Source organism: Hyla sarda, chromosome 11 (genome assembly GCF_029499605.1).
Source record: "Hyla sarda isolate aHylSar1 chromosome 11, aHylSar1.hap1, whole genome shotgun sequence".
NCBI lineage: Eukaryota > Metazoa > Chordata > Amphibia > Anura > Hylidae > Hyla > Hyla sarda.
This window is the reverse complement of record NC_079199.1, coordinates 53,014,674-53,041,322: the sequence shown is the minus strand read 5'-3', so window position 1 is coordinate 53,041,322 and position 26,649 is coordinate 53,014,674. Positions and strand designations below refer to the sequence as shown.

The 26,649-nt window shown below is 48.0% G+C and overlaps 1 protein-coding gene across 2 annotated transcripts in view; it reads left to right on the top strand.

Annotated features, from left to right (window-relative positions):
* The first annotated feature begins 269 nt into the window (after positions 1 to 269).
* TDRD9 (tudor domain containing 9) overlaps positions 270 to 26,649 on the top strand; it is a 318,925-nt gene continuing 292,545 nt past the window's right edge. The window contains exon 1 of one of the 2 annotated variants that reach the window (XM_056545568.1): positions 270 to 529. In XM_056545568.1, the coding sequence (XP_056401543.1) occupies positions 270 to 529 (260 nt within the window). The remainder of the gene's footprint in view (positions 530 to 26,649) is intronic. The other variant, XM_056545567.1, reaches the window with a different exon arrangement.

Sequence of the window (26,649 nt, the reverse complement as noted above, 5' to 3'; positions counted from 1 at the left end):
GTTTGTCAATAGGGCGGCCCTTATGTCATTGGCTAATAATTGCCCTGGACATAAGCAAAGGCTCTGTATTTATTCGGACAGGTGCGGATCCACCTGAATTTCCTCAGTGTGACAGGACCCAGCGTTGGTGGTCACATACCGTACCCTATTAAAAAGAAAAGTTATATATTATTAAATAATGCAAATACAATCCCAACCTTGTCCCTGTGTGTGAAGTCCAGGCCTACGCGCACACCCCCCTCACACAAACAGCGGAAGGCCCGGTCTCTATGGTAACGGAGGCTTTTCCCGCCGCTGGGGCTAGTCACGTGATGAGCTGCTGTCAGTCACTCGTCCAGACGGGCTCCGAGCAGGAGGGGAGAGCGCACACCGCCGCCATCATGCTGAGGAAACTCACTGTGGATCAGATTAACGACTGGTTTACCATCGGTAGAGAAGTGTCCGACGTCAAATTACTGGGCACCTGGTCAGAGACTAGACATGAGCTGGAGAAGGTGGAACGGGAAAACCAGGCCAAGATGCCCAAGGGGTATGTGACCGGGGTGTGCACGAATAGTTTGCCTCTTGTTGCACTACAACTCCCAGCAAGGCTTTGTAGGTTTCTTTTTCAGTGTAGGTATTATGATGCTGTAGCTGATGGCGAGTCCGTGGAAAATGTGGGGCAAAATGGTGAACTGACCAATTAATGACGATGGAGGTCACATGACCAGGCAACAGATTCGTGGGCGAGCAGTTGCCCTTAGCAACCAGTCAGATTTCACCTGTCTTTTCTTTTCCCCCCCAGAAGACAGTTTGAAAACGAGCTGTAAATTGGTTGCTATGGGCAACTACTCTTTTCCCGACTAGCTTTGGTAAGTGTTCTTTAACCCCTTAAGGACGCAGCCCATTTGGGCCTTAAGGACGCAGACAATTTTATTTTTAAGTTTTAAATTTTTTCCTCCTCTTTTCAAAAAAATCATCTCTCTTATATTTTCATCCACAGACTAGTATGAGGGCTTGTTTTTGCGCGACCAGTTGTCCGTTGTAATGCCATCACTTATTTTACCATAAAATGTATAGCGCAACCAAAAAAATACTATTTGTGTGAGGAAATTAAAAACAAAACTGCAATTTTGCTTATTTTGGAAGGTTTCCTTTTCACGCTGTACAATTTACGGTAAAAATGACGTGTTCTTTATTCTTTGGGTCAATACGATTAAGATGATACCCATGATAACCTACTTTTCTATTACTGTCTTGGTTAAAAATCACAAACTTTTTAACCAAATTAGTGCGTTTAAAATCCCCCTATTTTGAAGACCTATAACTTTTTCATTTTTCCGTATAAGCGGCGGTATGAGGGCTAATTTTTTGCGCCGTGATCTGTACTTTTTATTCATACCATATTTGCATATATAAAACTTTTAATACATTTTTTATTTTTTGGGGGAATAAAATGTTATAAAAAAGCAGCTATTTTGGATTTTTTTTTTTACGTTCACGCCGTTCACCGTACGGTATCATTAACATTTAATTTTAATAGTTCAGATATCTACACATGCGACGATACCAAATATGTATATAAAATATTTTTTAAACACTTTTTGAGGGTGAAATAGGGAAAATGGGACAATTTACGTTTTTATTGGGGGAGGGGGTTTTTCAAATTTTTTTTACTTTATACTTTTATTTTTACACTTTAATAGTCCCCATAGGGGACTATTTATAGCAATCCTTCGATTGTTAATCCTGTTCAGTGCTATGTATAGGACATAGCACTGATCAGGGTTATCGATCATCTTCTGCTCTGGTCTGCGGGAAGGCAGATCAGGGCAGAAGACTCCCAGAAGACAGCGGAGCCAGGTGAGGGGGACCGCCGGCTGCCGTGCTGGATGATGGGATCATCCATTTAAGTGACGTGTATTGATCACGGCATCTGAGGGGTTAATGGCGGACATCCGCGGGATCTCGGGTGTCCGCCATTACCGGCGGGTCCCTGGCTGCAATCAACAGCCGGGACCTGCCGAGCATGATCCGGGCATCTCTCTGATGCCCGCGGTTATGCTTAGGACGAACAACCTATCTGATTTAGTTTGGTAGTATAGTTCCCCCCCCCACATTAGGTTGGCAGCATAGTCCCCCCCCCCCCCACATTAGGTTGGCAGTATAGTTTCCCCCCCCCCCCACATTAGGTTGGCAGTATAGTTCCCCCCTCCACATTAGGTTTTCAGTATAGTCCCCCCCCCCCCCCCACATTAGGTTGGCAGTATAGTTCCCCCCCCCCCCCCCACATTAGGTTGGCAGTATAGTCCCCCCCCCCCACATTAGGTTGGCAGTATAGTTCCCCCCCCCCAAATTAGGTTGGCAGTATAGTTCCCCCCCCCACATTAGGTTGGCAGTATAGTCTCCCCCCCCCCCCCCACATTAGGTTGGCAGTATAGTTCCCCCCCCCCACATTAGGTTGGCAGTATAGTACCCCCCCCCCACATTAGGTTGGGCAGTATTTGTGTCCCCCCCCCCCCCCCCACATTAGGTTGGCAGTATAGTGTCTTCCCCCCCCCACACACACACACACATTAGGTTGGCAGTATAGTCTCCCCCCCCCCCCCCACATTAGGTTTTCAGTATAGTTCCCCCCCCCCACATTAGGTTTTCAGTATAGTCCCCCCCCCCACATTAGGTTTTCAGTATAGTTTCCCCCCCCCCCCCCACATTAGGTTGGCAGTATAGTTTCCCCCCCCCCACATTAGGTTGGCAGTATAGTTCCCCCCCCCCCCCACACACATTAGGTTGGCAGTATAGTTCCCCCCCAACATTAAGGTTGGCAGTATAGTTCTCCCCCCCCCCCCCACATTAGGTTGGCAGTATAGTCCCCCCCCCCCACATTAGGTTGGCAGTATAGTCCCCCCCCCCCACATTAGGTTGGCAGTATAGTTCCCCCCCCCCCCCCCACATTGGGTTGGCAGTATAGTCCTCCCCCCCCCCCCGCCCACATTAGGTTGGCAGTATAGTCCCCCCCCCACATTAGGTTGGCAGTATAGCCCCCCCCCACATTAGGTTGGCAGTATAGTCCCCCCCCACATTAGGTTGGCAGTATAGTCCCCCCCCACATTAGGTTGGCAGTATAGTCCCCCCCCACATTAGGTTGGCAGTATAGTCCCCCCCCCCCCCACATTAGGTTGGCAGTATAGTCCCCCCCCCCCCCCCACATTAGGTTGGCAGTATAGTCCCGTCCCCCCACATTAGGTTGGCAGTATAGTCCCCCCCCCCACATTAGGTTGGCAGTATAGTCCCCCCCCCACATTAGGTTGGCAGTATAGTCCCCCCCCACATTAGGTTGGCAGTATAGTCCCCCCCCCCCCACATTAGGTTGGCAGTATAGTCCCGTCCCCCCACATTAGGTTGGCAGTATAGTCCCGTCCCCCCCACATTAGGTTGGCAGTATAGTCCCGTCCCCCCCCCCACATTAGGTTGGCAGTATAGTCCCCCCCCCCCCCACATTAGGTTGGCAGTATAGTTCCCCCCCCCCCCCCACATTAGGTTGGCAGTATAGTTCCCCGCCCCCCCACATTAGGTTGGCAGTATAGTTCCCCCCCCCCCCACATTAGGTTGGCAGTATAGTTCCCCCCCCACCCCCCACATTAGGTTGGCAGTATAGTTCCCCCCCCCACCCCCCACATTAGGTTGGCAGTATAGTTCCCCCCCCCACCCCCCACATTAGGTTGACAGTATAGTTCCCCCCCCCCAACCCCCCACATTAGGTTGGCAGTATAGTTCCCCCCCCCACACCCCCACATTAGGTTGGCAGTATAGTCCCCCCCCCCCCCCCCCCACATTAGGTTGGCAGTATAGTTCCCCCCCCCCCCACATTAGGTTGGCAGTATAGTTCCCCCCCCCCACCCCACATTAGGTTGGCAGTCTAGTTCCCCCCCCCCCCCACATTAGGTTGGCAGTATAGTTCCCCCCCCCCCCACATTAGGTTGGCAGTATAGTTCCCCCCCCCCCCACATTAGGTTGGCAGTATAGTTCCCCCCCCCCCCCACATTAGGTTGGCAGTATAGTTCCCCCCCCCCCCACATTAGGTTGGCAGTATAGTTCCCCCCCCCCCCCTCCCCACATTAGGTTGGCAGTATAGTACCCCCCCCCCCCCACATTAGGTTGGCAGTATAGTACACCCCCCCCCATTAGGTGGCAGTATAGTACCCCCCCCCCACATTAGGTTGGCAGTATAGTTCGCCCCCCCCCCTTATTAGGTTGGCAGTATAGTGTTGTCGTCCCCACATTAGGTTGGCAGTATAGTGTCCCCCCCCACATTAGGTTGGCAGTATAGTGTCTTCTCCCCCCCCCACACACCACATTAGGTTGGCAGTATAGTTCCCGCCACCCACAAGATTAGGTTGGCAGTATAGTCCCCCCCCCCCCCCCCCCCCACACACACACATTAGGTTGGCAGTATAGTACCCCCCCCCCCACATTAGGTTGGCAGTATAGTACCCCCCCCCCCACATTAGGTTGGCAGTATAGCACCCCCCCCACATTAGGTTGGCAGTATAGTGTCTCCCCCCCCCCCCCCCCCACATTAGGTTGGCAGTATAGTGTCTTCCCCCCCCCCACATTAGGTTGGCAGTACAGTCGTCGTCCCCCCACATTAGGTTGGCAGCATAGTCCCCGTCCCCCCCGTCCCCCCCACATTAGGTTGGGGCAAGTATAGTTTTCCCCCCCCCCACATTAGGTTTTCAGTATAGTTCCCCCCCCCCCCACATTAGGTTTTCAGTATAGTTCCCCCCCACATTAGGTTTTCAGTATAGTTCCCCCCCCCCCCCCCCACATTAGGTTGGCAGTATAGTTCCCCCCCCCCCCCACATTAGGTTGGCAGTATAGTTCCCCCCCCCCCCCACATTAGGTTGGCAGTATTGTTCTCCCCCCCCCCCCCCACATTAGGTTGGCAGTATAGTTCCCCCCCCCTCCCCCACATTAGGTTGGCAGTATAGTTCCCCCCCCCCCCCCCCCACATTAGGTTGGCAGTATAGTTCCCCCCCCCCACATTAGGTTGGCAGTATAGTTCCCCCCCCCCACATTAGGTTGGCAGTATAGTACCCCCCCCCCATTAGGTTGGCAGTATAATACCCCCCCCATTAGGTTGGCAGTATAGTACCCCCCCCCCACATTAGGTTGGCAGTATAGTTTCGCCCCCCCCCACATTAGGTTGGCAGTATAGTGTCCCCCCCCACATTAGGTTGGCAGTATAGTGTCTTCACCACACACATTAGGTTGGCAGTATAGTTTCCCGCCACCCCAAGATTAGGTTGGCAGTATAGTCCCCCCCCCCCCCCCCCCCACACACACACACATTAGGTTGGCATTATAGTTCCCCCCCCCCCCACATTAGGTTGGCAGTATAGTACCACCCCCCCCACATTAGGTTGGCAGTATAGTACCCCCCCCCCCCACATTAGGTTGGCAGTATAGTACCCCCCCCCCCCACATTAGGTTGGCAGTATAGTGTCTCCCCCCCCACCACATTAGGTTGGCAGTATAGTGTCTTCCCCCCCCCCCCCCACATTAGGTTGGCAGTACAGTCGTCGTCCCCCCACATTAGGTTCGGCAGCATAGTCGTCGTCCCCCCCCGTCCCCCCCACATTAGGTTGGCAGTATAGTTTCCCCCCCCCACATTAGGTTTTCAGTATAGTTCCCCCCACATTAGGTTTTCAGTATAGTTCCCCCCCCCCACATTAGGTTTTCAGTATAGTTCCCCCCCCCCCCCACATTAGGTTGGCAGTATAGTTCTCCCCCCCCCACCCCACATTAGGTTGGCAGTATAGTTCTCCCCCCCCCCACATTAGGTTGGCAGTATAGTTCTCCCCCCCCCCCCCCACATTAGGTTGGCAGTATAGTTCCCCCCCCCCCCACATTAGGTTGGCAGTATAGTACCCCCCCCCCACATTAGGTTGGCAGTATAGTACCCCCCCCCCCCCACATTAGGTTGGCAGTATAGTGTCTTCCCCCCCCCCCCCCCACATTAGGTTGGCAGTACAGTCGTCGTCCCCCCACATTAGGTTGGCAGCATAGTCGTCGTCCCCCCCCGTCCCCCCCACATTAGGTTGGCAGTATAGTTCCCCCCCCCCCACATTAGGTTGGCAGTATAGTTCCCCCCCCCCACATTAGGTTTTCAGTATAGTTCCCCCCCCCCCACATTAGGTTTTCAGTATAGTTCCCCCCCCCCCCCCCACATTAGGTTTTCAGTATAGTGCCCCCCCCCCCCCCCACATTAGGTTGGCAGTATAGTTCCCCCCCCCCCCCCCACATTAGGTTGGCAGTATAGTTCCCCCCCCACATTAGGTTGGCAGTATAGTTCTCCCCCCCCCCCCCCCACATTAGGTTGGCAGTATAGTCCCCCCCCCCCCACATTAGGTTGGCAGTATAGTCCCCCCCCCACATTAGGTTGGCAGTATAGTCCCCCCCCACATTAGGTTGGCAGTATAGTCCCCCCCCACATTAGGTTGGCAGTATAGTCCCCCCCCCCCCCACATTAGGTTGGCAGTATAGTTCCCCCCCCCCCCCCACATTAGGTTGGCAGTATAGTTCCCCCCCCCCCACATTAGGTTGGCAGTATAGTGTCTTCCCCCCCCCCCCCCCCCCCCACATTAGGTTGGCAGTACAGTCGTCGTCCCCCCACATTAGGTTGGCAGCATAGTCGTCGTCCCCCCGTCCCCCCCACATTAGGTTGGCAGTATAGTTCCCCCCCCCCCCCCCCCACATTAGGTTGGCAGTATAGTTTCCCCCCCCCCCCCCCACATTAGGTTTTCAGTATAGTTCCCCCCCCCACATTAGGTTTTCAGTATAGTTCCCCCCCCCCCCCCACATTAGGTTTTCAGTATAGTTTCCCCCCCCCCCACATTAGGTTGGCAGTATAGTTCCCCCCCCCCCCACATTAGGTTGGCAGTATAGTTCCCCCCCCCCCCCCACATTAGGTTGGCAGTATAGTTCTCCCCCCCCCCCCCCCCACATTAGGTTGGCAGTATAGTCCCCCCCCCCCCCCCCCCCACATTAGGTTGGCAGTATAGTTCCCCCCCCACATTAGGTTGGCAGTATAGTTCCCCCCCCACATTAGGTTGGCAGTATAGTTCCCCCCCCCCACATTAGGTTGGCAGTATAGTTCCTCCCCCCCCCCACATTAGGTTGGCAGTATAGTTCCCCCCCCCCACAATAGGTTGGCAGTATAGTTCCCCCCCCCCCCACATTAGGTTGGCAGTATAGTTCCCCCCCCCCCCCACATTAGGTTGGCAGTATAGTCCCCCCCCCCCACATTAGGTTGGCAGTATAGTTCCCCCCCCCCCCCCACATTAAGTGGCAGTATAGTTCCCCCCCCCCCCCCCACATTAGGTTGGCAGTATAGTTCCCCCCCCCCCCCCCAACATTAGGTTGGCAGTATAGTACCCCCCCCACATTAGGTTGGCAGTATAGTACCCCCCCCCATTAGGTTGGCAGTATAGTACCCCCCCCCATTAGGTTGGCAGTATAGTGTCTTCCCCCCCCCCCCCCCCCCCACACACACACACATTAGGTTGGCAGTATAGTTTCCTGCCACCCCAAGATTAGGTTGGCAGTATAGTCTCCCCCCCACACACACACACACACACACACACACACACATTAGGTTGGCAGTATAGTTTGCCGCCACCCCAAGATTAGGTTGGCAGTATAGTCCCCCCCCCCCCCTTAATTAGGTTGGCAGTACAGTCGTCGTCCCTCCACATTAGGTTGGCAGCATAGACGTCGTCCCCCCCCCCCCACATTAGGTTGGCAGTATAGTTCCCCCCCCCCCCCCACATTAGGTTGGCAGTATAGTTCCCCCCCACATTAGGTTGGCAGTATAGTAGTCCCCCCCCCCCCCCCCCACATTAGGTTGGCAGTATAGTTCCCCCCCACATTAGGTTGGCAGTATAGTTCCCCCCACAGCTGGAGGCTGTATGCCTGTGCACTGCCCCACTTCAGTGCTCCGTCCACTACTCCTCCAGTCCGGCCAAAGCAGTAAGTCGGAGCACCGAAGCTGATGTGCCGCTGGTAACACTTACCAAGCTGGGCAGCGCACGTCCTGCTCGCTGTTCCGCTCCTCCGCGCTCCGTTTCTATGGGTGCACGCACAGGACGTCTGTGATGTCCCTGCATGCGCTACCTCCCGGCGTCCCCTGCCTTTTTTAACCCCTTAAGGACTCAGGGTTTTTCCGTTTTTGCACTTTCGTTTTTTCCTCCTTACCTTTTAAAAATCATAACCCTTTCAATTTTCCACCTAAAAATCCATATTATGGCTTATTTTTTGCGTCGCCAATCCTACTTTGCAGTGACATTAGTCATTTTACCCAAAAATGCACGGCGAAACGGAAAAAAAAATCATTGTGCGACAAAATCGAAAAAAAAACGCCATTTTGTAACTTTTGGGGGCTTTCGTTTCTACGCAGTGCATATTTCGGTAAAAATTACACCTTATCATTATTCTGTAGGTCCATACGGTTAAAATGATACCCTACTTATATAGGTTTGATTTTGTCGCACTTCTGGAAAAAATCATAACTACATGCAGGAAAATTTATACGTTTAAAAATGTCATCTTCTGACCCCTATAACTTTTTTATTTTTCCACGTATGGGGTGGTATGAGGACTCATTTTTTGCGCCGTGATCTGAAGTTTTTTATCGGTATGATTTTTGTTTTGATCGGACTTTTTGATCACTTTTTATTCATTTTTTAATGATATAAAAAGTGACCAAAATACGCTTTTTTGGACTTTGGAATTTTTTTGCGCGTACGCCATTGACCGTACGGCTTAATTAATGATATATTTTTATAGTTCGGACATTTACGCACGCGGCGATACCACATATGTTTATTTTTTATTTTTTTTACACTGTTTTATTTTTTTTATGGGAAAAGGGGGGTGATTCAAACTTTTATTAGGGAAGGGGTTAAATGACCTTTATTAACACTTTTTTTTTACATTTTTTTTGCAGTGTTATAGGTCCCATAGGGACCTATAACACTGCACACACTGATCGCTAATGCTGATCACTGGCGTGCATTAACACGCCTGTGATCAGCATTATCGGCGCTTGACTGCTCCTGCCTGGATCTCAGGCACGGAGCAGTCATTCGTCGATCGGACACCGGGGAGGCAGGTAAGAGCCCTCCCGGTGTCCGATCAGCTGTTCGGGACGCCGCGATTTCACCGCGGCGGTCCCGAACAGCCCGACTGAGCAGCCGGGTCACTTTCACTTTCACTTTAGAAGCGGCGGTCAGCTTTGACCGCCGCTTCTAAAGGGTTAATACCGCACATCGCCGCGATCGGCGATGTGTGGTATTAGCCGCGGGTCCCGGCCGTTGATTACCGCCGGGACCGACGCGATATGATGCGGGATCGCGGTGCGATCCCGCTTCATATCGCGGGAGCCGGCGCAGGACGTAAATATACGTCCTGCGTCGTTAAGGGGTTAAAGTAAATGCGGGGCCGCAGAGCGGTAACTGGGGCCTCATTGTGTCCCGAAAACATCTTTCGGAACACATGGATGTCCTTAGGTAGCGGCAGGTGGGCCAGATCAGGGGTGTGGAAATTTTATAAAAAAACTACTTGTCCACGGGACTAAAATGGAGCAAAATCTACTTGTCCCTCATGACGATCCACTTGTCCGGGCCAATTTTTGCTTTTACGCTCTAATTTTTTCCTCCTCGCCCTATAATAGCCAAAACTACCTACTATAATGATACCTTTTAATTGTTCCATAACATATTCTCTGGACCAAAAAAAAATAAAATTATTATATTAGGTGAAGTGAAATTGAAATAGTAAAAGATAATTTTGCAGATTTGGTGGTTTTCTTTTCTACGCCATTTACCTTGTGGTCAGATAACATGTTAGTTTCATACTTTAGGCTGCCTGATTACAGTGATACCAGATTTTATATAATTTATGTCATGTTTTACTAATTTTTATTGCCTTTTTTTGCCATTTTTTTGACCCCTGTAACAAATTTTTTTCGCATACCAGGCTGTATGAGGGCTCATTTTTTGCACCATAATCTGTTTTTTATATCGGTACCATTTTGGTATTGATCTGACTTTTAATCGCCTTTTACCTTTTTTTCTGGGGATATTATAAAAATTGCAGTTCTGTGTTTTTTTTTTTTTACATTTACCGTACAAATATGTTTATTTTTATTATGTTTACATGTTTTTATATAGGAAAAGGGGGTCATTTGAAGTTTTAACATGAAATTTTTTTTATTTTTTTTACACTTTATTAGACTTATATGAGGAATCATTAGATTCCTCATACAGATGAATAGAGTTCTATTGAACTCAAATGATCTGTGAGCTCTGCGATCCATTGATAGAGCCTGGTCCAGCCAGGCTCTATCAATGACAGAGCCACGGGACAACAGGAAGCAGAGGTAAGCCCTCCGGCTACCTCTATAGTGGATCGCTCCCCCTCGTGATCGCGCTGCGGGGGGGGGGGGATCCACCCCACTAGCCCACCAGGGAGCATTCACATGTCCCTTTAGACGCTGCTGTCATCTTTGACAGCGGCGATCTAAAGGGTTAATAGCCAGCAGCGGCGATCGCGGCATGCTGGCTATTAGCGGAGGCCCCGGCTACAGAAGTATGGAGTGGGCAGGAGTCCGGAGCCCGCTCCATACATACTGCTGAGTGCCGCATGCTGCTTATTAGCGGCGGTGTGAAACTTGAGCCCGACGTGCGACCGCTCCTCCCCTCAGCTCTCCGAACGTTTCTGAAGCTAGAACTGGGGGGAGCGAAGGCAGAGGACACAGGTCTGCATGGGGCGCAAGAAGCCATGCCTCCTCATCTCCCTTTGCATTTCAGAAAGAAGGCAGAGCAGGGGGAGTGAGGACATACACAGCTTCTTATCTCCCCCTGCTCTGCCTTCAGAGGATGCCAGTTTCCACAGCCGGGGGCTGCAGAGTATGGAGCGGGCAGAAGTACAGAGCACGCTCCATACAGTCTGCAGAAACTGCTTGTCCCGGGCGTCGGGCGATAGGAATTCCACATCCCTGCGGATAAATGTCCTCGGTGGGCTGCATGTGGCCTGCGGCCGTAGTTTGAGGACCCCTGCAATAGAGCATATGAATATAGGCAACTTGGTCACATATTTGCATCAACTATTTCATTGCTTTACATATTAAAAACAACCTTATATGCCCTTAGGGGTTCCCCTACCATGTGCGACCCACTGTGAACCCCTCTCATGATCCCCAGATTGGGGCTTCACCCTATTGTTATGAATGGAGTGGCAGAACTTGAGAAGATTGAAGACTACTGTGCTTCGCTTTTACTGACTGCTTCATTAGATAACAAATGGAGATGAAAGTACGACATACCGCTCCATTCATAGCATACACTCAGGGCACCCTGTTCTGTTCACATATAGAAACTTCCAATGAGTAATTGGATTCCTGCAGAAGATTGGACATGTTTAATCTTCTGACGAAATCCAGCAGAAAAGTCCTGTCTGTCAGTGGGACAACGCTTATGTCCACGGCAGATTGTTGTAAGCTCCGAATCCAAATAATTTCTGCTCCATGCAGAAGATCGCGTACTCGCAGAAGAAATACGGTGAGCTCCATCCATGCTGCAGACACTCCACTCCAGATTTTTCAGCTATTTCCAAACCTCTCATAGAATGCAGGGGAGGTTTTTAAAGGAGATATCAAGTGGTGAAAAACGTATCCCCTATCCTAAGGATTATCATGTACGGGGCCCCGACAGCCCACGGGAAGGGGGCATGTTGACCACCGCACGAAGCGGTGGCTGACACGCCCCTTCAATACAACTCTATGGCAGAGCCTGAGCCCTGCCTTCGTCAATCTCCGGCTCTGCCATAGTGATGTATTGAGGGGGCGTGTCAGCCGCCGATTTGTTCAGTGGTCAACACGCGCTATCTGGCCAGCGAGCCGGGGCCCCGTACAGAGAGATCGCTGGGGGCCCCAGCGGTCGGACCCCCCGCGATCTGAAACTTATCCCCTATCCTTAGAATAGGGGATACGTTTTTCACCACTGGACTGCCCCTTTAGCTTTAATTTTGATTAGCTATAGATTGATGATTAGATTTCCACCAGTCAAACCTAGAGCCATGTTACACAACAGAATTTCTGAGTGGAATTCGGTGGGAACATTTTGCTCGTAAAGTCCGTTAAAGCAGAGTCTCTTCATTTCTAATGGGATTCTCCTGCATCGTTTAACATCTGCAGATGAAATCTCTATTCCAGGCTCTGCCAAAAGAATTCTTTGGAGTAGGGTCACAAAGTGCATCTGCAGCATATTTGACGCTGCAGATGTGCTGCCTCCAGTCACAGAGTGACTGCAGAATGTGCTCCCTGCTGCAGCTGGCTAGCTCTGTATGTCAGCTTGTGACTCCCGGAGGGAAATCTGGACACACAGAGCTACAAGGAGCTCACTCTGCAGTCGCTCTGTGACTGCTGGCAGCGCATCTGCAGCGTCAAATATGCTCCGAAGGCACTGTGTGTGACCCTCCCCTAAGCAGAATCTGCTTGGAAATGCATTGCTGTCTATGGAGACAGCACATTTCCGAGTTGTCCTAGTGTCTGCATGTTCTGCTGGCTCCTGTTATTTGCAGAATGTCCACCTGTGTTTTCTAGGTGGACATTCTCAAATATTCTGCTTTCTGAACATATCCTTGGAGGCTTCCATGAATTTGCTATGGTAAGAGTACCAATTTATACCATTTTAAAGGGGTACTCCGCTGCCCCGGAACACATTTTGTTCTGACTGCTTGGAGTGGGCAGGAGAGGTTGTGACGTCACGGCCACACCCCTCATGCTGTGACTCCACGCCCCCTCCCGTATACTACTTGCATTGAGGGTATATGGTGTCACGGCATTAGAGGCGGAGTACCCCTTTAATCTCTTGGAGACCAAGCCCATTTTGACCTTTAAGGATCCAGCCAATTTTCGTTTTTGCACTTTAGTTTTTTCCTCCTCCCCTACTAAAAATCTTAATGTTTTCAATTTTGCGCCTACAGACCCATATAAGGGCTTGATTATTTTTTTTTTTTGTGCCACCAATTATAATTTGTAATGACATCACTTATTTTATAACATAATCTGCAATGAAACAACAAAAAATTATTTGTGGGGTGAAATAAAAAAATGAACGCCATTTTGTCAATTTTGCGGGCTTCCGTTCATACGCAGTGCACCTTTCTGTAAAAATGACACATTATCTTTATTCTGTAGGTTCATACGGTTACAAGGATATCTACTTTATGTAGGTTTTATTTTACTACTTTGAGATAATTTTGGCGCATGTAGTTATAATAAGTCTGTAAAGAGAGACAGTACTCGGCACCGCATGTCTCCACGGCTCTCATAAAAAAATCTCCCTTGTGATGCTTGCGATCAGACAACAGTCCGCAACTTTCAAAAACTGGGGTGCTCAAATCCACAAGAGAACAGTCACTGGCATGTATGAAAAGTGATGAATGGCACTCTCCAGGTTCCAGAGGTGAAGGTAAGATTTATTCAATGAAAGTGCAAGGATACATATATGGCATAGGGAGAGCACGGACGCCGTCCACACAGGTGGTGATAGCTATATCGTGCACTGGGCGCGTTTCCTCGGACCACTAACATCAGGGCAGGTGTTAAATACCTGTGTTCCAGTGTGAGTGGGCGTATGTTTCAGCAAACCAATGTGAATAGTGCAATGTTAAAAACAATACAAAAGTAAGTTAAAAACATGCGGAAATGTGAATCCGAAAATCACCAGGGGGTTCAAATGAAACTAATCACATCTATATCTATAAAACTCAACGCGTGTATGTGTGTATGTTCCACTAAAACCTCCAAACAGCTAACGATATTAAAATGAAACTTGGCACACATGTTACTTATATGTCAGCAACAAACATAGGATAGGTGATTTAACCCTTACTCACCCCCATTTGCCAGAGGCGGGGCTTATGTTTAAAGTCCCATACAAGTCAATGGGAAATATGTTACTCTATAACTTCCAAACGGCTGGAGATATTTCGATAATACTTGGTTACATGTTACTTATATGTCCACTTAAAATATAGGATAGTTAATTTAACCCTTAACTACCCACATTTGTGAGGGTCTGGGTTTTTTGTTTAAAGTCCCATGCAAATCAATGGGAAATGTAGGTTCTCACATAACTTCTGTACGGCTGGAGATATTTCAATACCTGGTACACATATTACAGGTCGGGATGGGACGTCAGGATGGGGGGTCGGGATAGGGGGTCGGGATATGAAGTCAAAAGCTTCCTCCTTTGTTGATTTTCCTCCCCAACAAGGATGAGGAAGGAAAAACCGAGCAACGCAGGGTACTCAGCTAGTTTTAAATAAAAATAGCAAGATCTATTTTATCGTTCAACCCTAGTGTGCCTTGTGCTCCTGTGCGCGCAATCCATTTTGCTTCACGTTGAAGCAGCGCTTTTCTTCTGTCTCCACCGTCTCTTACTGTAACCCTTTCTATCCCAAAGAATTCTCATGCTTTGGGGGTCATTGCTGTGTTCTTCTGACATATGTTTAATTAATCGTGTAGAGTATGGATACGCCCGGCATTCCGAGTCCTTAAGGACGCAGGGCGTATCCATACGCCCGTGGGAATTCCGGTCCCCACCGCTAGCCGGTTGGGGAACGGAGCCGGATGCCTGCTGAAATCGTTCAGCAGGCATCCCGGCATATCGCCCAGGGGGGTCATTATGCCCCCCCATGTCGGCGATCGCCGCAGATCGCTGGACAATTCAGTCCAGCGATCTGCGGCGATTCCGGGTCAATCGGGTCTCCGGTGACCCGGAATTACTGGCTGTTCGGGGCCGTCTCTGACGGCCCCGAAAAGGCCAGAGCCTGCAGGGGTGAGGTGGCACTGGTGCCACCTCACGATCGCCCTGATTCGTCGGCCGGATTACCGGCCGACCAATCAGGGCGCCTGCTGCGGTTGTCACTCCCGCACCCGCTCCGCCCCTCTTCCGGAGGGCGTGAGCGGGTGCGGGAAGACGACCCCGGGTGCTGGGGACCCCGATCCCCGGCGTCCATGTTGGGATCGGGGCCCCAGGAGCGACGGCGGCGGCGAGGGACAGCCTGCATGGAGCAGCAGCAGGAGGTGAGTTACAGCCTCCTGCTGTTGCTTAGCAACAGCTCCCAGCATGCAAAAAGGGCATGCTGGGAGCTGTAGTTATGCAACAGCAGGAGGCAGACCACCACAACTCCCAGCATTCCCTTATGGGCATGCTGGGACTTATGGTTTTGCAACAGCTGGAGGCACATTTTTTCTATGGAAAAGTGTACCTTCAGCTGTTGTATAACTACAACTCCCAGCTTGCACAAACAGCTAAAGTGCATGCTGGGAGTTGTAGTGGTGCATCTGCTGGTTGCATAACTACAACTCCCAGCATGACCGTTGGCTGTCGGTGACTGCTGAGAGTTGTAGTTTTGCAACAGCTGAAGGCACACTGGTTGTGAAACTTAGAGTTTTTTTTTACCTAACTCAGTGTTTCACGACCGGTGTGCCTCCAGCTGTTGTAAACTACAACTCCCAGCAGTCACCTTACACCATGCACCGTACATGCTGGGAGTTGTAGTTTTGCAACAGCTGGAGGCACACTGGTTTTGAAACACTTTTTTTGAGTAAGGTCACAAACTCCGTGATACATAACCAGTGTGCCTACAGCTGTTGCAAAACTAAAACTCTCAGCATGTACAGTCTGTCAGCGCATGCTGGGAGTTGTAGTTTTGCAACAGCTGGTTGTCCCCCCCCAATGTGAATGTACAGGGTACACTCACATGGGCGGAGGCTTACAGTAAGTATCTGGCTGCAAGTTTGAGCTGCAGCAAATTTTCTGCAACAGCTCAAACTGCCAGCGAGAAACTACTGTGAACCCCCGCCCGTGCGACTGTACCCTAAAAACACTACACTAACACAAAAAATAAAATAAAAAGTAAAAAAACACTACATATACACATACCCCTACACAGCCCCCCTCCCCTCCCCAATAAAAATGAAAAACGTCTGGTACGCCACGGTTTCCAAAACGGAGCCTCCAGCTGTTGCAAAACAACTCCCAGTATTGTTGGACAGCCGTTGACTGTCCAGGCATGCTTGGAGTTTTGCAACAGCTGGAGGCACCCTGTTTGGGAATCACTGGCGTAGAATACCCCTATGTCCACCCCTATGCAATCCCTAATTTAGGCCTCAAATGCGCATGGCGCTCTCACTTTGGAGCCCTGTCGTATTTCAAGGCAACAGTTAAGTGTCACATATGGGGTATCGCCGTACTCAGGAGAAATTGGGCTTCAAATTTTGGGGGGTATTTTCTGCTTTTACCCTTTTTAAAAATGTAAAGTTTTTGGGAAAAGAAGCATTTTAGGTAAATTTTTTTAAATTTTTTTTACATATGCAAAAGTCGTGAAACACCTGTAGGGTATTAAGGTTCACTTTACCCCTTGTTACGTTCCCCGAGGGGTCTAGTTTCCAAAATGGTATGCCATGTGTTTTTTTTTGCTGTTCTGGCACCATAGGGGCTTCCTAAAGGTGACATGCCCCCCAAAAACCATTTGTCGCTCCTTCCCTTCTGAGCCCTCTACTGTGCCCGCTGAACAATTAACATAGACATATGAGGTATGTGCTTACTCGAGAGAAATTGGGTTTCAAATACAAGTAAAAATTTTCTCCTTTTTACACCTTGCAAAAATTCAAAAATTGGGTCTACAAGAACATGCGAGTGTAAAAAATGAAGATTGTGAATTTTCTCCTTCACTTTGCTGCTATTCCTGTGAAACCCGTAAAGGGTTAAAACGCTTACTGAATGTCATTTTGAATACTTTCGGGGGTGCAGTTTTTATAATGGGGTCATTTATGGGGTATTTCTAATATGAAGACCCTTCAAATCCACTTCAAACCTGAACTGGTCCCTGAAAAAAAGCGAGTTTCAAAATTTTGTGAAAAATTGGAAAATTGCTGCGGAACTTTGAAGCCCTCTGGTGTCTTCCAAAAGTAAAAACTCATCAATTTTATGATGCAAATATAAAGTAGACCTATTGTATATGTGAATAAAAAAAAAATTATTTGGAATATCCATTTTCCTTACAAGCAGAGAGCTTCAAAGTTAGAAAAATGCAAAATTTTCAAATTTTTCATCAAATTTGGGGATTTTTCACCAAGGAAGGATGCAAGTTACCAAAAAATTTTACCACTACGTTAAAGTAGAATATGTCACGAAAAAACAATCTCGGAATCAGAATGATAACTAAAAGCATTCCAGAGTTATTAATGTTTAAAGTGACAGTGGTCAGATTTGCAAAAAATGGCCGAGTCCTTAAGGTGAAAAAGGGCTCAGTCCTTAAGGGGTTAATAAATGGATGTGTTCCCGGAATCGTATGTGCATGGTGCCACATAGTGCAGCCTATGTAGAATCTGCCGCATGCACAGCAATGACCCCCAAAGCATTAGAATTCTTTGGGATATAAAGGGTTACAGTAAGAGACAGTGGAGACAGAAGAAAAGCGCTGCTTCAAAGTAGGGCTGCAGCTAACGATTATTTTAACCCCTTAAGGACCCGGGCTTTTTCCGTTTTTTCATTTTAAATTTTTCCTCCTTAACTTTAAAAAAAATCATAACTCTTAAAAACTTTCACCTAAAATTCTTTATGATGGCTTATTTTTTGCATCACTAATTCTACTTTGTAATGACATTAGTGATTTTACCCAAAAATCTACGGTGAAACAGGAAAAAAAATCAATGTGTGACAAAATTGATCAAAAAACACTATTTTGTAAGTTTTGGGGGCTTCCGTTTTTACGCAGTACATTTTTCGGCAAAAATGACACCTTATCTTTATTCTGTAGGTCCATACAGTTAAAATGATACCCTACTTGTATAGGTTTGATTTTGTATCACTTCAGAAAAAAATGAATACATGCAGGAAAATTTATACGTTTAAAATGGTCATCTTTTGACCCCTATAACTTTTTTATTTTTCTGTGTTCAGGGCGCTATGAGGGCTAATTTTTTGCGCCGTCATCTGAAATTTTTAGCAGTACCATTTTTGTTCTGATCAGACTTTTTGATCACTTTTTATTCACTTTTTTGTGGTATAAAAAGTGATAAAAAATGCGCTATTTTGGACTTTGAAATTTTTTTGCGCGTACGCCATTCAACGAGCGGTTTAAAAAGCGGTATATTTTTATAATTCGGACATTTCCACACGCGGCAATACCACATATGTTTATTTTTATTATTTACACTGTGTTTTTTTTATTCTTGGAAATGCCGGGTGATTCAAACTTTTATTAGGGAAGGGATAATTGAAAGGGTTAATGATTTTTTTTACACTTTTCTTATGCAATATTATAGCTCCTATAGGGGGCTATAACATTGCATTAACTAATCTTTTACACTGATTGATCCATCTCCATAGGAATGAATCAATCAGGCTTGAAGCATTCATTCGGCGATCGGACAGCACAGGAGAAGGTAAGAGACCTTCCTCCTGTGCTACAGCTGTTCGGGATGCCGCGATTATACTGCGGCGATCCCGAACAGCTCCCTGAGCTAACCGGCAACTTTCTCTTTCGTTTTTAGCCGCCCGGCTCAGCTTTGAGCGCACAGCTAAAGGGTTAATAGCGTGCAGCACAGCAATCAGTTCCGTGCGCTATTAGAGGCCGGTCCCGGCTTCACTATGACGCCGGGTCCGCCGCGATATGATACGGGGTCACCGTGTGACACTGCGTTATATCACAGGACCCAGGACGTACCCATACGTCCTGGGTCCTTAAGAGGTTAATAATCAATTAGTTGTCGATTATTTTATCGATTAATCGGAAAAAAAAATCTAAATGCCAAAATAGGGGGCTCAGCTGATTCTACTTGAAGAATTATGTACAATGGCCATATTAAAAGTATTCTAGCATGCGATATGACCAAACAGCTATTTTTGACTTTATTTATTTTTTTTTAAGTTTACGCCGGTTGCTATACAGGGTCATTATTCATGATCCTGTACAGAAACCAGCGTAAATTTGATACTGCTGCATGGGTAATTGTCTGAACTATTAAAAGAAAATGTTAATGATTTACTAACATTTAATTTTAATAGTTCAGGCAATTAGCCATGCGGCAGTATCAAATATGTAAAACATTATTATTTTTTTTTTTTTACTTTTACGATTTTTGTATAGCAATAGGAAAAGGTGGAGCTAATTTTTATTGGGGGGGCAGGTTATTTACATTTAATTTGTTTTTACTTTACACTTTTTCTATAGCACTCCTATACACGGGGGGTATTTTGTAGACTGCAGACCATTGCACCCGACCCATGTCTGTAGTACAGACACGAGGATGCAATTCTCTGCACCCTCCCACGTGTATAGCAGTGTATATGTACTGCATACACACTGTTTTACCCATGGGGGTATGTGCAGAGCATTGCACCCCTGTGTCTGTACTACAAACATAAGGGTGGAATGCTCTGCACAAACCCCCACGGGTAAAGCGATGTGTACTGCTTACCGATATACACATAGGGGTATATGCAGAGAGTTGCAGCCTTGTGTATGTAGTACAGACACAGGGGTGCAATGCTCTGCACACACTGCTATACACATAGGGGTATATGCAGAGCATTGTACCCCTGTGTCTGTAGTACAGACACTAGGATGCAATGCTCTGCACATACTACCAAGTGTATAGCAGTGTGCATGTAGTATACACTTACACTACTATGCACATGGGGGTATGTGCAGAGCATTGGATCCTAGTGTCTGTAGTTGACACTAGGGTGCAATGCTCTGCAGATACCCCCCATGTGTAGCAGCCATTAGTAGCAGCCCCTCCAGTAGACAGCAGCCCCCATCCTTGTAGACAGCACTCGCCTGTGGCTGTCCTCTGCCCCGTTCTCCCGTCCGCATCATGTCGTCCTATGGAGGAGCATGTGACATACACGTCACTCTGCTTCCTCCGTAGCGTTACGCTGGGCACGGGGGAGGAGGTGGAGTGAAGTGTGTGTCACATGCTCCTCCATGGGACGGGATGTGGACGGGAGAACGGGAGAAGCAGGTAACTGTTTTGGTATCGGGGACACTGAACGAGTCCCCGATACCATGCAAATTGCTAGTATTGGGCCGATACTTCCATTCACTGCCGTCGACCGACATGTCCCTGCTGCTGCTCTACTTCTAGCGCAATTAGCGCAGCGCCGGGACATGTCTATTCTCTGCTGCTCATTTCTGTCGGGTACAGAGATGAGCAGCAAAGAAAAGACATGTCGGGCGGCGGTGGTGAATGAATGAACCCTACATGCGGGACATGTCAGCTTTATTCATTCATTCACTGCCGCCGCGGACAACGAATCGGGTGATTATTCGATAACTGGATTTGTCGACAACGAATTATGTTATTGATTTTATCGATTAATTGTTGCAGCTCAACTTCAAAGTGAAGCAAAATGGATTTTGCGCACAGGAGCGCAAGGCACTCTAGGGTTGAACGATAAAATAGATCTTGCCATTTTTCCACATTTGTTTTTTCTTCCTTACCTTTAAAAAACCTTAACCCCCTGCGACACCGCTGCAGATCATTGATTTAAAGCGGGCGCTTTAAATCAATGATCTGCAGTGGCTTTTGCGGGGCCATAGGCCGCCGCCGCCACCTGCTTCTCTCCCCCTACCTGTCAGGGTGGTCCGGGCCATCCATCCTGTAGTGTCCGGGGGCATTCCGGGTGAAGGATGAACCGGTCCGGGCTGTCCTTCTTCTCCGGCGGTCATCTTCTCCACTCCGGGCAGGCTCCGGCCTAGTACGCTGCATAGACGCCGCTGCGCAGTGACGCCCGTGCACAGCGACGCACCTGACATCACGGCGTAGCGGCGTCTATGCAGTGTACTAGGCCGGAGCCTGCCCGGAGTGGAGAAGATGACCGCCGGAGAAGGACAGCCCGGACCGGTTCATCCTCCACCCGGAATGCCCCTGGACACTACAGGAAGGATGGATGGCCCGGACCACCCCCATTACGGGTAAGTTTAATTTTTTTATTGACTCGGAGGGTGGGGGAGGGGCCCGACCGGTATAGCGGTATGGGCAAAAATCCATACCTGTATACCGCCCAGCATCACGGTGGGGGGTGTGACGCGGTGCGGCGGGTCAGGGGGTGGCGGTCGCGGTGCGGGGGGCAGGGCATTATCGGCTTATCGGCAAGGTAATTGCCGATACCGATAATGCCCAAAATCGTAATTATCGGCCGATAATATCGGCCATACCGATAATCGTTCGATCCCTACTTCCGTTTCTAGGCAGTGCATTTTTCGGTAAAAATGACACCTTATCTTTATTCTGTAGGTCCATACGATTAAAATGATACCCTACTTATATAGGTTTGATTTTGTTTTACTGGTAAAAATCATAATTACATGCACGAAACTTAATATGTTTAACAATGTCTCCTTCTGACCCCTATAAGGTTCTTATTTTTCCGCATACAGGGCAATATGAGGGCTAATTTTTTTTGCGCCGTGATCTGGTTTTTTTTCAGTATCCTTTTTGTTTTGATGAGACTCTTTGATCGCCATTGTACGCCATTGACCGTGCGGTTTAATTAATGATATATTTTTATAGTTCGGACATTTGCGCACACGGCGATACCACATAAGTTTATATTTTTATTTACATATTTTTTTTTCTTTATGGGAAAAGGGGGGTGATTCTGACTTTTATTAGGGAAGGGGATAAATCACATTAACGTCTTTTGTTTACACTGTTAGGGTGCGTTCCCACAGACCGTATACGCAGCGTATTTGACGCTGCGCAAAATTTACGGCAGCAGCGGGAAATACGCTGCGTATTCCTTGCTCACTATACACACAGGGCTTTCCGGCGGCAGCCCTATGTGTGTAGTGAGTTTTGGAGGCAGAGCCGCGCGTCACAGACACGTTGGCACACTGCCCCGCCTCTAAAACTCACTACACACAGGGCTGCCGCATTTTTTTTTTTTTTTTTTTTTTACTTTGAAGCTTTCTGCTTATAAGGAAAATGAATATTCCAAATAAATAATATAATGATTCACATATACAATATGTTTACTTTATGTTTGCATCATAAAGTTGACATGTTTTTACTTTTGGAAGACATCAGAGGGCTTCAAAGTACAGCAGCAATTATCCAATTTTTCACAAAATTTTCAAAATCGAAATTTTTCAGGGACCAGTTCTGTTTTGAAGTGGATTTGAAGGGCCTTCATATTAGAAATGACCCACAAATGACCCCATTATAAAAACTGCACCCCTCAAAGTATTCAAAATGACATTCAAAATGTTTGTTAACCCTTTAGGTGTTTCACAGGAATAGCAGCAAATTGAAGGAGAAAATTCAAAATCTTCATTTTTCATGTTCGCATGTTCTTGTAGACCCATTTTTTGAATTTTTTCAAGGGGTAAAAGGAGAGAAATCTTCCTAAAATGTGTAACCCAATTTCTCTCGAGTAAGGAAATACCTCATATGTGTATGTCAAGTGTTCAGCGGGTGCACTAGAGGGCTCAGAAGGGAAGGAGCGACAGAGGGATTTTGGAGAGTGAGTTTTTCTGAAATGTTTTTTTGGGGGGCATGTTGCATTTAGGAAGCCCCTATGGTGCCAGAACAGCAAAAAAATACCCACATGGCATACTATTTTGGAAACTACACACCTCAAGGAACGTAACAAGGGGTCCAATGAGCCTTAACACCCCACAGGGGTTTCACGACTTTTCGTTAAAGTTGGATGTGTAAATGATTTTTCTTTTTTTTTAACTAAAATTCTAGTTTTCCCCCAAATTTTAAATTTTTGCAAGGGTTAATAGGAGAAAATGCCCCCCAAAATTTGTAACCCCATCTCTTCCAGGGGTGTGGAAATTTTATAAAAAGCTACTTGTCCACGGGACTTAAATGGAGCAAAATCTACTTTCCCTCATGACGATCCACTTGTCCGGGCCAATTTTCGCTTTTACGCTCTGATTTTTTCCTCCACGCCCTATAATTGCCATAACTACCTGCTATAATGACACCTTTTAATTTTTCTATAACATATTCTCTGAACCAAAGATAAGAAGAAAAAAAAAAAAAAAAATAATAATAATTATATATATATATATATATATATATATATATATATATATATATATATATATATAAAATATATATATATATATATATATATATATATATATATATATATATAAAATATGTGTGTGTTAGGGAAGTGAAATTGAAATAGTAAAAGATAATTGTCAGGATCCGGATACTGTGAGGATACTGGTGGTGGATCCTCTGTGTCAGTGGGGTGATGACGTGGGCCGTCAGGGCAGGCAGCAAGGATCAGGGCAGCAGAAGGTCAGGGCAGGCAGCAAGGATCGTAGTCGGGGGCAACGGCAGAGGGTCTGGAACACTGGCTTGGGACATACAAGGAACGTTTTCACTGGCACAAGGGCAACAAGATCCGGCAATGCTGGGAAGGGGAAGCGAGTTTAAATAGAGAGGGCACAGGTGTGATCACTAATTGGGCCAGGTGCCAATCAGAGGCGCACTGGCCCTTTAAATCGCAGAGAGCCGGCGCGCACGCGCCGGGACTGAGCCGTCGGAGAACAGGACGGGTAAGGAGACTGGGATGCGAGCCGCGAGCTACGCGGGTCACATCCCCGCCGGTGACATTAATGCAGCGCTCCCGGTCAGCGGGTCTGACCGGGGCGCTGCGAGAAGGTGAACGCCGCGAGCGCTCCGGGGAGGAGCGGGGACCCGGAGCGCTTGGCGTAACAATAATTTTGCTGATTTGGTGGTTTTCTTTTCTGCACCATTTACCTTGTGGTTGAGGTAACATGCTAGTTTTATACTTTAGGCCGCCTGATTACAGCAATACCAGATTTGTTTCGTTTACGTCATGTTTTACTAATTCTGGACTTTTTCTAATTTTTTTTAATTGCCATTTTTTAACCCTTGTAGCTTTTTTTTTTTTTCCACATACCAGGCTGTATAAGGGCTCATTTTTTGCACCATAATCTGTTTTTTGTATCGGTACCATTTTGGTATTGATCTGACTTTTTAATCGCTTTTTAACTTTTTTTTTTTCTTTTATATTATAAAAATTGCAAATCTGTGGTTTGGTATTTTTTTTTCATTTACCATACGGGATACATAATGTTATAATTTAATAGGTTGTACAATTACGCATGAAGCTATACCAAATATGTTTTATTTTTATTATGTTTACGTGTTTTTATATAGGAAAAGGGGGTGATTTGAACTTAGGATAGGGGATAAGTTTCAGATCGCAGGGGTCCGACCGCTGGGGCCCCCCACGATCTCCCATACGGGGCCCCGGCTCTCTGCATAGAGAGCGCGTGTCGACCACCGCATGAGACGGCGGCTGACACGCGCCCTCCATTTACTGTTATGGGAGAGCCGAAGCGCTGCCTTCGGCAATTTCCGGCTCTCCCTTAGCAGTGTATGGAGGGGGCGTGTCGGCCGCTGCTTCGTGCGGTGGTCAACACGCCCTCTCTAACCAGAGAGCCGGGGCCCGGTACGGGAGATCGCGGGGTGCCCCAGCGGTCAGACCCTCCCGCGATCTGAAACTTATCCCCTATCCTTAAGATAGGGGATACATTTTTCAATCCCTTAGTTCTCCTTTAATGCAGCGGTCTTCATGCAGGCTGTCCTGGCATGCTGGGAATTGTAGTTTTGTAACATCTGGAGGGCCACAGTTTGAAGACCACTGGGTTAATGTGTGTCTTTCAAACTTTTATTAACACTTTTTTTTTTTTTTTTTCTTTTTTTTACATCTCCCCCCTCACGTCTGCACTTATGAGGAATCATTAGATTCCTCATACAGATTAATAGAGCTCAATTGAACTCTATTAATCTGTGTGCTCTGTGATCCATTGATAGAGCCTAGTCCAGCCAGGCTCTATCAATGACAGAGCGGGAAAGCAGGGAACAGAGGTAAGCCGTCCGGCCACCTCCATAGTGGATCTTCCCCCCTGCGATCGCGCTGCGGGGGGGGGGAGGGGGGTCGATCCACTCCACTAGCCCACCAGGGAGCATTCACATGTCCCTTTAGATGCCGCTGTCAGCTTTGACAGCGGCGATCTGAAGGGTTAATAGCTAGCCGCGGCATGCTGTTTATTAGCGGCGGCCCCCGGCTACTGAGAACAGCCGGGGGCTGCAGAGTATGGAGCGGGCAGGAGTCCGGAGCCCACTCCATACAGGCTGCTGAGCGCCGCATGCAGTCTCCCCGTGCAGACGTGCCTCCTCAGCTCTCCGAATCTACAGCTGGGGGGAGTGAAGGCAGAGGACGCGTGTCTGCACGGGGAGCAAGAAGCCACGCCCCCTCGTCTCCCCCCGCACTTCTGCAGAGCAGGGGAGAAAGGACAAATACACAGCTTCTCATCTCCACTGCTCTGCTTCGGAGGACACAGGTTTTTACAGCCGGGGGGCTGCAGAGAATGGAGCTGGCAGGAGTCTGGAGCCCGCTCCATACAGACTGCAGAGGTCCGGGTGACTTAACAGGTCCGGCCCTGCTTGCCCGAAGCCGGGCTAAGGGCCGGACGAATTCACCTGCCCGGCGCCCGAAACTGCTTGTCCCGGGCGTCGGGCGATAGGAATTCCACATCCCTGTCTTCTGAGTATGGAAACACCACATATGTGGATGTCAAGTGCTCTGTTGGCGCACTACAATGCTCAGAAGAGAAGGAGTCATATTTGGCTTTTGCAAATCAAATTTTGCTGAAATGGTTTTGGGGGGGCATGTCCCATTTAGGAAGCCCCTATGGTGCCAGGACAGCAAAAGAAAAAAAACACATGGCATACTATTTTGGAAACTCTCATGGACTGCTATATCATCATGCTGTAAGAACTTCATCTTTTGTTTTCTGAACTTGCCTTGCTAAACTCTTTTATATATTTTTGTACCTGTATGTCATTTGTTTATTTTTACATATATAGCACTGTGATACCTTTTATCAGATTAAATGTTTAATTAATCAGCTATGGTCTTTGATCTCTAAATAAATGAGCTCACCTTTCTGAAGGCAGCTCTGGTGGAAACACGTTTATCTAAGGGTTAATTTGGTGACTTTAACCCTTGCACCATCACACTCTCTCTAGCGTCTAAGCTGGACCGAAAGGGTGTGATCGTGACACCGGGTCACGCTAAAAAAAATGTGGTGTACTCTTGAGCCCTATTAGGGGGTCGGGGGGGGGGGGGGATGGGGGATTTTTTTTTATTTTTTACTTTATTACATGGATTTCCCTACCTTTCCCTCTGGTGGATTCTGTCCCTGATCTAGGGGATCTTCGGGTCTCCTGAGGCGATCCGATGGGTGCAGAGAGAGGGGGGGGGGGGGTCCCTGGTTCCTCTGGCAGCTCTGACCGTTGACTGAACCCAGCTAATGGTCAGCGCTGCAGAGGATGCCCGTAAGTCCCGGAATTGCGCAAATCGCAAGTGCCGATCGCCGACATGGGGGGGGGGGGGGTCTGATGACCCCCCCCCCCCCTCGGCATTTGCGCGGGGTGCCTGCTGATTGATATCGGCAGTCACCACAGTCTGATCCCTGCCCGGCACGCGGCAGAGACCGGAATTCCCACAGGCGTACCTGTATGCTCTGGGT